Below are 12,081 nucleotides of genomic sequence, written 5' to 3' on the forward strand. Positions count from 1 at the left end.
AGCTATAGTCTAACCATCCTTTATCTCAGGATGATGGTATGCAAAGCAAAGAAGTCAAATTAACTAAATTAATTGCCTTCTTCATTGACTTTAATTAGCGACTTTTCCCGAGAAGCTAGAATTTTTTTTTTATTTTTTTTTTACACGTCAATGTAAAAAAAATTGTTAATAATAATAATACTTATTTTTTTTCTTTCTGTTATGCTAGGGCAAAAGAAGTTTATTTTGCGATAAAGATGTTCAACTGCTACGTCAAAAGTGCTCGGATCTTATTGCTAATGGTCCTTTAACGAAACAAGCTGTCACTAAGGCGTTGGAAGGAGAAGATATACTAAACAAATTTACTTTTGTACAAATTCGTACTCGTTTGCACTACGAAAGAAAACAACTATGAACACATCTGTTCCATGAACTTATGCCAGTCATTAAAACGAATAACTCTTCGTTAAAATTATTAAACATGTTAATGTTCTGTTTTTGTTTCTTTACTAATTGTTCTTATAATTGATGTTACATGTTATCTCAGAGGGAGCACTGCTATCACGCACAATACTGTACTTTCCTAACTTTGACGACGACGATTATAATACTGAGTTAATTTTTGACAACTAGTGTTAATTAATGAAACTAAGTTTTGCTAAGCTGACATTTTCTTTAAACACAACCTTGATTAGACAAAATGTGTTTTCTTGCTTAATTTCATTTTGTATATATAACGCTTGATGCACTGCTTTCTAAAAACTGCTTTTAAAGAAAAAATTAGCTTTAATGTAGACTGAAATATCTCTTGTTTGTATATAATGAAAAATTTTGTGTATAATGTGTCTACACGAAATTGCCTCGGTTAAATTGAGAGATATGGATGTGAAAGTGTTTTGGGCATTTTTGGTTCCAGGCACCTAGGATGTGAGCGTGGTGCACAATTTCTTTTCACAATTAAAAACAAGAGGATTCAGTGCATATCCGCCAACGCTTTAAATTACCCGGGGACGGAAGAACGTCGTAGGTCGAACTTAAGCAGAATGACACTAAGTTTGGTTGCATTGCCAACAAGGATTTCCAGGAGAGATCGTGCTTGATGTAGTTATTCCATTTACTCTAGTACCCTTGCACCTGAAGTTGCGTAACTCTACCTACTTGTTCTTCTTCTTCTATTTCCTTTGCAGTGTTTGTTATTAGCTTCCTGTAAGAGTAACATTGTCGGGAAGCAGGCATTTTAGCTCTCGGACACAGACCTAACCCACCTTTACCGTGTTGGTGCGAGCCCATCATTGCCCTCACTTTTACTTCTGCCTCTGCCGTCGTAAGAGAAAACAAGAAACCTTGACGGTTTGAAACACTCGTCGTTTCTGTATATGTGCATGTTCATGAGTATTCTATTACTTATATTTTGATAGATGGGATTGCTTAAGCCATAACCGCTTCCATCGATACCGGTTACCGTCTGTGTTGCTTCTACTGTTCTAGCCAATCGCGAAGTTCCAGAAGGGAAGTACGAAAGTTGCTTCAACAAACAACATGACAATGCCTGTTGCATGACGAACCAATTAGATTACTGATTTTTTCGCGGTGAGCGAATTGCATTTATTTCTTCATTAAAAACTCTGGATAAAATGGCAGCATGGCGTATGAATGTTCTCTTTGGTGAAAGTGTGGTGGTGATTAAGCAACGTAGAATGGCGCAATCCAGAAAGCAACCTAGAACCCCAGGTAAAATAGAACAGACTTTACTTTCACCTACGCATACAAAGAAGTGTTTTGTGCTGCTGTTGTATAGATAATAAGGCCTTCATGAGTGTTAAACTTTAGGTAGTTTTAAAGTTAATAAAACGAGTGACTACTACACTACTTCTAGCACTACTACTTGCATAGATAGTTACCTAGGTATAGCTAGGTATAATTTTTTGTATGTATGTAGTTAGCTATAATTTTTCCATGATGATGTATATCTTTTATTTTATTTTTTAGAGAAAGGAACTGGTCAAAATTTGAAAGGATATGTGGTGCAACTGTCTCCAATACAGACAGCCAAAAGTAATTCAAGTACCAAATTTTTCGACATGACGTTCAAAACCGAGGATGAAAAGTTTCGTGCTGTCTGTTTTTCGTCAGAGAAACGACGGAGACTTGAAAAATACTTCGAAAGTGGTACCAGTTGCCAGGTCACCAATGTTATGACTGGCAACAACAAGATGGAAGAAAACTCACAAACTTTTCATCCATCAAACCAAAAACAGTCCCTTACAAGAATGAAAAAATCGAGTGGCAGTATCACACAATTGATGATATCATCAATGAAATTGAGCCAGCAACCTATGTCAACATCAAATTCAGAGTCGTATCACGAGGGGAGATAAACAACAAAGGCACCTATAAGTTACGAGAACATGTCATCACAGATGATGGTGTCAATACAATTATCTTGACAATGTTTGGTGACCTAGTCGATAAACTTGAAGAAAAACACGTTTATTCGCTGGTTAACTGCCAAGTCACGACTTTCATGTATAAAAAAAGGCTGAAAAGTTCATACCTTTTTGTTGCGGAGGAAGAAGAAGGATCAATTCCTGATTTAAGCTCTACCGAGGTGGAAGAAGAATTAGCTTCAACATTGGATTCCACGACAGGGAGTGCAGAAGTCAAGATACGTTCAATTGATGATGGAAGTTTGTGTTCAGTGTTGTCGTGCAATGAATGTGCTGAACAACTGATAGAGAGTGGGAACAAAAAGTTGTACAAATGTGAATCTTGTGGTGCTGTGCAGTTGGTAAGCATGTGCAAATCAAAGATAATGGTGTCATTCACTTCATCAACAAAAGAGAAGTTCCAGTGCGAGGGTCCCTTAATTCAAGGTGTCTTACCGAATGACATTGAAATTGGTGACAATGAGGACTTTTTAATTTTCATGCTTTCGAAAACTTTCGCAATTGAACATGTGAATGGAAAAATTACCAACATAAGTGTCAAGTAGTTCAGTTTGAGATTTTTATTGTTTTTTTTTGTATATATGTTGTGCCCACTTCGCTTTTATGAAGTCTTCTGTTTAGAAACGTTTTTGGCTGTAAATATGTTTATATATGGAAAAAGTTATGTTTGTTTGCAGTATGCAAAAAATCTTTTGTACAAGCCTTTTGGTGTGGTTGAAGCACTTTGATTCTGAAGTAAGCAGGTTGACACTGAGATATTACCTTGCGCAAGAAACTGCTCTTTTGAAAGGGCAATTATCAAGTAATTATACCTAAGAAGAAAGGCAGAAACAGTACTTTGTAAACGTTTCGGAGTTTCTTGCATATGTGAAAAAATTATAACATTTGTTCGTTTCGAGCGCGCGCTGCTGTGAAGGTTGCCCTTTAAGCCGGGTTTCCACTAGGCGACGTTTTTCGCGCAAGCGAAAAATAATTTTTTCCCTCCATATTTTTCTTTTCAATTTATTGCGCAATATACACGAAATTTTTCAGACACAATGGAAGAGAACAATAGAGACTGAAATTTTTCGCTTCGCGCGAAAAAAAGTAGTCTAGTAGAAATCCGTTTTTAAGCTATATCTCCATTCAGCGCTTTTCTCGCTGAAGCGCAAAATGGCACCAAACTTTCGAAACTTCGAACATGAACGAAACGCGAAAAGATATGCAATGGCTGCTGTGATGCGTGGGGGTAAAAATAGCCTGTGTCATGGTAAAAAACATGCTGCTTGCGAAACAAAAGTCAATATCTGCTGCTTGTTTGGCACATGAAATCTTAATACTGACTTCACTTTACGGCATTTAAGTTTTTTATTTGTTCTCATCAAAGGTATTGGTGAGGGATAGGTACTTGTGTTAAGGCCGTTTCACATTACAGAAATATATTGAATCCAATATATTGGAAATTATTGATAACTATTGAAAAATATTGCCTCAATTAATTGGACATAATGTGAAACCAACTTTTGAGAATCGTTCGAAAAAACATTACGCAATCGCTTTCAATACTTGTCAAGACTTTTTAATTCAAACACGGTTTGAATTAAAAAATATTGCAAGGGAAATTCTTTTGTTGTGAGAAGACTCAATTTTTCTCCGAACAATAGAAAAATCGAATCAGCAAAGTATTCGAAATTTGTCTGTCTGAAATAAACAGTAAATGAAACATACGATCAAAGATAAAAGATGGAGCAAAATAACATTTTATATTTTGAAAGTCAGCCACACGATTTTGCTACGAATGATCAAATACTATTTCCTCAAGCTACGACGCAACAGCAACATGCCGCACATGTCTTCACTCAGAGCTCACCAAAACCAACCTCGTCAATCTTGAGCCAAAACACACAAATATTCGGTCAGAGCGTGCCACAACAACTTCAACCTTCACTCAGCCCCGTATTTCAAAATCCAGAAGATGAAACTTCTGCAAAACCTCAGAAGCGAGGAAGAAAAGGCTTGAAACATGAGAAAGTTTGGAGTAGTGGTGAAACTGAACATTTGATAAATTTGTGGTCACAACACGAAGTTCTATACAAAGTTAGTTGCCCAGGATATATGGGCAAAAACAAAAAACAACTGGCACTTGTAGCGATTGCAGCCGAGCTAAATTGTAGCGAGCGCACATATTCCAACATGAGACAAAACGAGGCTTTGTAGTTGTAGTATGTTGAACCGCTAAGCTTAGGATGGTACAGAGCAATATGTTTTCCATCCATTGCCCCAATGCAATTTGGAAATTGCCACATCGTTTCGAATTCAGATGCAATTTCAAGCCAGTCGTCTTTGTTTTCGGGGAACTTGAGGAAATCATCTTTTAGTGTATCATATAATGCTTGACAAACCTGAGGAATAAATGGGGCAATGGTTGAAATACCAACAGAATAGTGATGATGTAAGCTAGTAAAATTCTCCCCAGTAGCGAGAAAGCGCAAAGTTATTGTCAGCTTCAACTCCGGCTCCAAAGGTTTCCGTAAATGCGTTGTCTTCTTCGTTAATTTACTTCTGACTTTCTCAAGTAAAAGCTAAACAAAAGGATTCACATGAATATCAAGTTAAAAATTATATTCACCTCATATATGTCTGGGCTCATTCGCAGGTATTTGCGGAAACTCTCTTCGTCATACAAACGTAGTTCTTGCACTAAGTTATCGTAAACACCGATCGATTTTCGTTTTTTCATCCACTCCTTCACCCAAATTCTACGCGTAACCTTAGGTTTGGAAAAGTTTGTCGGAAGTAAAGTTGTAGCAATAATAATCGCAGCAACCGCTTTTCTCTGTTCCTCAGACATTTTGAATTACAACAAAATTTAAATGGACAATTAAAGAGACATTTAAAGAGACAATTTGCAATAATTCGAAATATTTTCCAATATAATGAATTCAATAATTTTCAATTGATATCATTATTCACAAATATATTGCTGTCAATATTTTTCTATATATTGCTGTAATGTGAAACGGCCTTTATGGTTATTTTCCAAATCATTTTCAAGAAGTATAGTAGGTTGGCAATCATTGTAATCATCGAATTTACCCGCTAAATAGTAATTAGCAAGAAAATTTGCATAACAAAATTGATCTAAAACAGCATATTTCCCCTTATCAAAGTTCAAATCAGGTCTATCAACATAACGATCAAGCATATTCCTTTGAAATACATCACAGCTATCTTCAGGCAGTTCATCAATCTTCTCTTTACTCAGGCATATTCTATATCGCTTTTCAGGTAAATTTGTATTTGCAAATACAACTTTAGGAAATGTTCGTCTGAGCCAAAGTTCAGGCATTAATAAGTAAACAGCTTCCTGAATTGAGCACTGCCTCTTTGTTGTGAAAATGCGTGCTACTGATCTCATCTGTTTAACATATGTCTTATCCGAACAGAAAGCCTCTTTTGCAGCTTGTTTCATTGCTTCTGATGTCTCATCCTCACATTTGGAGATGTAGGCACATATGTATGTGACAGCTTTATAATGATTAAACACTGGCTGAATATTAACATTAGCTGCCCATGCTAGTAAGCCTTCTTCAAAATAATTGTTCACAAAACAAGAATTTGGTGGTCGTCTCAAGTGAAGCTGGAAATCATTATCACTGGAAATACCTAGTGCATGATAATATTCATTTTCAGTAATATTAAGTTTATTCAAGATGTCTGTTATAGTAGGCACCTGCTCAAAGTTCTCGTTATCTGAATATAGAATATTTTTCTGCCTTTGGATTTAAATTACAATCAATATAAGCCTTGACCTTATTTAATATTGCCTCTCGTTTTTCGAAAATTATGCTACGTTCAGCAGGGTTTAAGTTCTCACAAAGTGGCAGAGCAACAATAGTCTTTTCAGAGAAAAAACGACCAAACTGGTATCGACAACTTTCATTTTTATATTTTCTGCACGATTTTGAGTGAGAATGTACCTGATAAGAGGTTATTAAATTAAACAATTCTAAATTCTGTTCTCGTTCTGGAACTTTTGCCTTGATAATTGCATCAACAAATCTAATATATTCATTAACGTTCTGCCTGGTCAAGGTTGGTGCATTCAGAACCCACAAAAAAGAATGGATGTGTGGACTACCACGAATCTGGAATTCAACACGAATAGCATGATAGGTAACTTTGCCAAGAGGTCCATCTACAATGATTTCTTTGAAAAAATATTCGACACAGTATTGGAAATAGCGAGCTAGTAGAACAGGGTTTAAATTTAAAAACCGGCATCGTTCAAAGTAGGTCATATTGATGATTTCCTCATCAGACAGATTTTCACCATTCAGTTTGGCAATTATTGATATTAGTTCATTCCACCTCAAATCAGCACAACTTAAAGTCATAAAGAAAGTTGGGAGACCAAGCTGTTTTACCATAGATAGAACCTCTGAAAGAAATCGCCTCCAATAGGCTGGTGTTCCCTTCACAGGACTCATGAATTGAAAGCCTTTATCTTCCGGAATAAAAGACTTTACAGCCTCTGGAAAATTTCTTGACAACATTCCTGCTGTAAGAGAATCAGTTGAAACTTTTTTCATGGCAATATTAATTTGGCTGTTCAGATTGAGTTGTTGGATGGTAGATAATGCATAAAATATATAATCAGAGTCCTCCACAAACTTTTGTGTATAATTCAAGAGACGTTGGTTAAAATACTTTACTGGACTCAGTTTAATATCTGACCACTTTCATCCCTGCTATGAGAGTCAAAGAGATAAATGTAATTTTTATCCCATATGATAGCAACACTGTAACCACTTGTGGTAAATATTAAACCAGTACCAACTGTTTCTGAATTCATTTGTCCATGAGCTAAGAAGTAATGTTCATCACCCAAAAGAGCTGACGTACTACTCAGGAGACTTATAGCAATTTGAAAACGATCAATATTGATAGATGTTGGTAACTCATAACATGCCTTGGGTCTGTTGAAATTTAACTGCTTAAAATTAGCATCGCCATGTTCTAAGATGTTATCTAAATCAAATGATTTCCAAACAGAAATTCTTTTGAGTTGGGACCAACATATAGCTAGAATAGCATTGCACATACACTGAATACCAGCAGTTTCACCAAACTTTTTGTCACCTTGATTAAATGACCCATTAACTGATTTAATATGGTAAGCCGGACCTGGATTAGATACAATATCCCCGCACAATAATAATAGAAGTTTGTGCAAGAAAGAAGATATCGTAAAAACATGGCAGAAAAACATAATTAGCTAGTTACATGAAATAAAATAATACACTAAGTCAATGGAATGATGAATAATATTCAGCACGACGTACCTTGGTACCTAAAGCAGCTTCCCCAGGTATTGAAAAGAATTTCGTAGAAATGTGAAAACACAGCTAAGAGTGCTTCGATTCTCAGCGGGCAGTGCGCATGCTTCGACTTCAGCGGTAGCGATGCATAAACGACTGGTCTGTGGTCTGCAAAATACGGGTTAAGACACGCACAACATGATAAGAAGCGGGAAATAGGGTCGCGGAAAAAAAGAAGAATTATGGCGCGGGGGAGCGGGTAAGTTACAATATTCGGTCAGATCGCATGTCACTTTTGGTCGCACAAGCCGAAACCAATACACTCCTCTCCTCCGGGACGAGTGTAATAATTTACAAAGAGGTGGCAAGCCACCGCAATGATGAACTCAACCTGTTAGGTCTTTGGAAACAAGCTAGAGGTTGTACTCCTCTAGATAATATGCCTCTAAAAGCACAATTCTCCCTTTATACAAGGAATTAAAAAATATATATAAAAAAAATAAAAGAAAAAGGACACAACACATTTGAAAAGAAGAACAGAACTTTAACCAAGGGCAAGTAGGTTTCGACCCATATTTCTGAACCTAAGTACCCTGGATCACTGCGCAAAATGTCTCCGTATACGTAAATATAATTTGCGTGTCATAAATTCATTATACCCGAATAAGCGGAAATATACGAAAAGTCTGTGCACGATGTTCGTATATTTCAGTATAGGCGTAAACGGTTACGTATATTTTTGTTATACACAAGGTTTTACGTATTCGTAATAATTTCGTTGAGCTTCTTAAACCCAGGGTTCGTTTATTATTTTTCTCAGTTTATTTTTGGCAGAAAAAGATCACAATTTTACGCAGTCGAACTTTCTCTTTACGTATTTTACACGCGCTATTTTATATAACCGTAGCGTATTTTAAACCCAGCCTAAGATCCCTATTTTTAATTTTCTCATTTTGATTCAACTTATGCATCCTGCCCTAGCTGTTAGTGAAATAATTCTATTTTTAGACACGAATACTCGAGGCGTTTTGTCTGTCTGCCAGCTCTTTCCGCCCAGAGACGACAAGCTTGGACATTTTCACTAGAGCAACCACGTCCCAACTTTAGAAAAAACAAATACAATAACAAATTTTAACGCAGCCTTGCCTTGCGCCAGCCGTTAATTACTTCTAGTTTTAGAAATAACGGAAAGTTCGAATTAAGCGGCATTCAAATTAACGGACGTCTACTGTATGCTAATTATGCTAAAACTATGCAGCAAGACAAGGACTCACAGTTATGCTTGCAATATGCTTATTTTTTCACTAACCCTGAGCCTAAATATTCTTATAAACGTTATGCTTAGGAAAAAAAAACATGTACTCCTTTTTTGTTGTAGTTTTAGATTCCAAACTGCTAAAAAAAGCCAAAAACAAACCTTGATTACGTTGATTTTCTTGAACTTTCCAAGTTCCATCTCGTTAATATAATTCTCTGTGACGAAAATATGCAGAATGAGATAGACTTTCGCTGCAATGGGGACATAACATCCGTTTCTTTATTCGAGGCATAAAAAAAGTTTAAATTATAAGGAAGAAAAAACTAAGGTTTGTCTGCTTTTTCTTTCCTTGCATTTACAGAACGTAACTCGCGCGCAATCTTTTTAGCTCTTTATCTTGAATGATGTTTTACAATATTAGGGGGTCAATAATAGCATAAAAGCCATCTTTAACGTCCTTAAAAATAATTATTTAATAAAATGTTAAATTATTTTCGCGAAAAACTCTTGTTCTATTGATAATATTTTATTGTGAATACATTTTGTTTTGACTATTTTAAAACATTAAAATTATTAATATTATTTTTACCCCCTATCTCATCGCAATTTGTATCGGGAGTTTATTTTATTACAATGGCCTAAACGCTCAAAAAAAAGTTTTGCTCGCACCCCCTGAAGACAAATTCCATTCAGGTTTCAAAAGAACGGTACAGTCAGGAGCAGCAAACTTGAAGAAAGCATGGCATCTTCGTTTTATGGAAATACTTCTACTGCCACAACTCCAGTGGCAAAAAAAGAGCCAAGGTTCTAAATCCAACAACACTGCCACGTAAAAACTCAACCAAATGTGCTTCACGAAGCCCTGATGTGATGTTTAGGTATGTAGCTAGCTAGCTAGAGCTAAAATGATTATGTTCTCCATGCCATTACTTTTCACTAACATAAGTAATTTGGTTTATTTCAGATTACAGCAACAGAATGAAAGTTTAGAGGAAACTTCATTTGAGGAAGAAAATAATGCTTCACCACGGATGTTGCGGTAATAACATAATAACATTACAATAACTTGCCCACTCACTGCTTACATGGTGTTGAAGCACCCTCATAAAAAACAATATATTTCCTAAATTTTAATTTTACTTGTAATAAATAATTTGGCGTAATTTTTTTCGCCTCAGACAGTGCGAGAAGAATTTTCCTCAATTGGGGTATATTGTATATATACCCCAGATCGAGATCGTTCTTGTTACTGCCATGCATATTTTGTACTTTATTTCATATTTTTTTATACAGGGCTCTCACTAACGTTAATGATGCACTGAGAAAGAGGATTTCATTGCTGGAATCTCAAATTCAGAACAACAATGTAAGAATAGAAAATGTGGAAAGTTCACTTGTAGATGTAAACAATAAATGTGCGAATCAATTTGATGATTCAAAAAAAGGGAAATTGCCACCAGAATTAACTGTAAGTTAATGAAAAGTCATTTATTTTCATGACATATTATATCCAGTATTTAGGTACCTTTTCTTAATTTTTTGCAACTGATGAAAAGGTTTGCTCAAATTTTAAGAGCTTTAAGTACAGAGATCGAATTAACGGTTCGCAGATTGCGAGCCAATATCCACTATTTGCGAACCATTTTTTAACATTTTTGAACTAAGAAATGGTTATTTCGCTCATTTTAGCAACTTGTTCGAAATGCATACAGAAGTATAAAGGATGAGAGTACTTGGAATTTTTTAGAGAGGTAAGGTTGATTCTCTAAAATGTATATAACCATTTTCCTGCACTTCCAAGATAATACTTGTAAAGACTGTCCACATTATTTTATCAGATGCTTGTTTGATTGTTGGAATATAAATTTTATATTATGATAGGAAGTAACTCAATACTTTAACTTTATAGATTTGACTCCATACACAACAGTAGAATAACTAATTTGATTTGCCAAATTGTAAAAGACAGCAACGAAAATCCCTATGCTCCATCTTTAATGCACAGTGAGTAACTACTGTTTCTTACCATAAGGCGTAAATTTATTTTGGTATTTTACATAATTGAATTGTTTGTTTATATATAATAGGGTCGTGTAGCAGATATTATTCTACCCTGAAACGAAAAGAAAAGGAGGAAGATAATGATAGAAATAGTGAATTAAAACGTAAAAGAAGGCAAAGGTTGACCCACTGTTGTTAACAAATAATAGATAATGTTTTTAAAACGTGATTTTTTGTATATATTTTTTAATTACTAATTTAATTTTTTACAACTATTTTTCTAATATTTTTTCTTACGGTTTCTTTTAGCTGAAATTTAGTCTTGTACGTTATAATTAAATCGTTCTGATTAATAAACTCAATAGCTGCATTAGCTTCCGTGTGATATAATACGACGCGAATATTTTCGTATACAACTTAAACGTAAATATACGGCATGTATATTCAAGACGTGTCAAGGCTGCGATATTATCGTATACTCCGGGGTCCCTATACGCAAAGTATATTTTCGTATTCCACCATAGTATACAAAGAAAAACGCTTCAGTATATTTACGTATATTGACGGTATACGAAAAAAAACTCAGACTTATATTATCGTATATTCAGTATTTTTGCGCAGTGGATGTCTAGCTGGGTCACCTCGAAGAGGTCCGCGGACCGTCATCAACTGTGCTATTCTTTGTTTTTAACTCAGGTAATAAGTGGAGTCGTTACTCTCCAAAGACAAGATCATGTGTGATCAAACCCCCCTGCTAATATTTTTTTATTTTATTTATTTATTTATTTTTTAACTGGGGTAATAAGTGGAGTCGTCACTCTCCAAAGACAAGACCTAGTATGATCAAACCCCCTTGCTAACTTAATTTTTATTTGATTTTGTTTTATTTTTGACTGGGGTAATAAGTGGAGTCGTCACTCTCCAAAGACAAGACTGAGTGTAGTCAAGCCCCCTTGCTGACTCATTCCTGTTAAAATATTCTTATCTCAGCTCTTCTAAAAAGAAAACATATGACTCGTGACTGTTAATAAGGCGGCCATCACAAAAAATACTGCTCTATCGTTGCAATGTATCCACCTGTGACCATTTGGTCGAA

General features: G+C 35.4%; 2 protein-coding genes across 2 annotated transcripts; one reads left to right on the forward strand and one right to left on the reverse strand.

Annotated features, from left to right (window-relative positions):
* Window positions 1–3,726: 3,726 nt before the first annotated feature.
* LOC130639779 (uncharacterized) lies at window positions 3,727–5,419 on the reverse strand. The gene is made up of 2 exons (XM_057447105.1): window positions 5,035–5,419; window positions 3,727–4,987 (listed from the first exon to the last, which is right to left on the reverse strand). Exons 1-2 carry the CDS (start codon window positions 5,254–5,256, stop codon window positions 4,400–4,402), a joined length of 810 nt encoding a protein of 269 aa, XP_057303088.1. The 5' UTR covers window positions 5,257–5,419; the 3' UTR covers window positions 3,727–4,399.
* A 2,923-nt stretch (window positions 5,420–8,342) lies between these two features.
* LOC130648928 (uncharacterized) lies at window positions 8,343–11,358 on the forward strand. The gene is made up of 5 exons (XM_057455064.1): window positions 8,343–10,023; window positions 10,278–10,452; window positions 10,674–10,735; window positions 10,894–10,988; window positions 11,072–11,358. Exons 1-5 carry the CDS (start codon window positions 9,890–9,892, stop codon window positions 11,182–11,184), a joined length of 579 nt encoding a protein of 192 aa, XP_057311047.1. The 5' UTR covers window positions 8,343–9,889; the 3' UTR covers window positions 11,185–11,358.
* The last annotated feature ends 723 nt before the right edge of the window (window positions 11,359–12,081 follow it).

Source organism: Hydractinia symbiolongicarpus, chromosome 1 (genome assembly GCF_029227915.1).
Source record: "Hydractinia symbiolongicarpus strain clone_291-10 chromosome 1, HSymV2.1, whole genome shotgun sequence".
In the NCBI taxonomy this organism is placed as follows: Eukaryota; Metazoa; Cnidaria; class Hydrozoa; order Anthoathecata; family Hydractiniidae; genus Hydractinia; species Hydractinia symbiolongicarpus.

What these genes read in the sequence shown, in the direction of transcription:
- LOC130648928 (XM_057455064.1), top strand. Translation starts at nt 9,890, where the DNA reads ATGATTATGTTCTCCATGCCATTACTTTTCACTAACATAAGTAATTTG. An exon ending in GCTTCACCACGGATGTTGCG is followed by an intron (nt 10,024 to 10,277) that starts GTAATAACATAA and finishes TTTTTTATACAG; the next exon opens with GGCTCTCACTAACGTTAATG. An exon ending in ACTTGGAATTTTTTAGAGAG is followed by an intron (nt 10,736 to 10,893) that starts GTAAGGTTGATT and finishes TTAACTTTATAG; the next exon opens with ATTTGACTCCATACACAACA.
- LOC130639779 (XM_057447105.1), bottom strand. Translation starts at nt 5,256, where the DNA reads ATGTCTGAGGAACAGAGAAAAGCGGTTGCTGCGATTATTATTGCTACA. An exon ending in TGAGCCCAGACATATATGAG is followed by an intron (nt 4,988 to 5,034) that starts GTGAATATAATT and finishes CCTTTTGTTTAG; the next exon opens with CTTTTACTTGAGAAAGTCAG.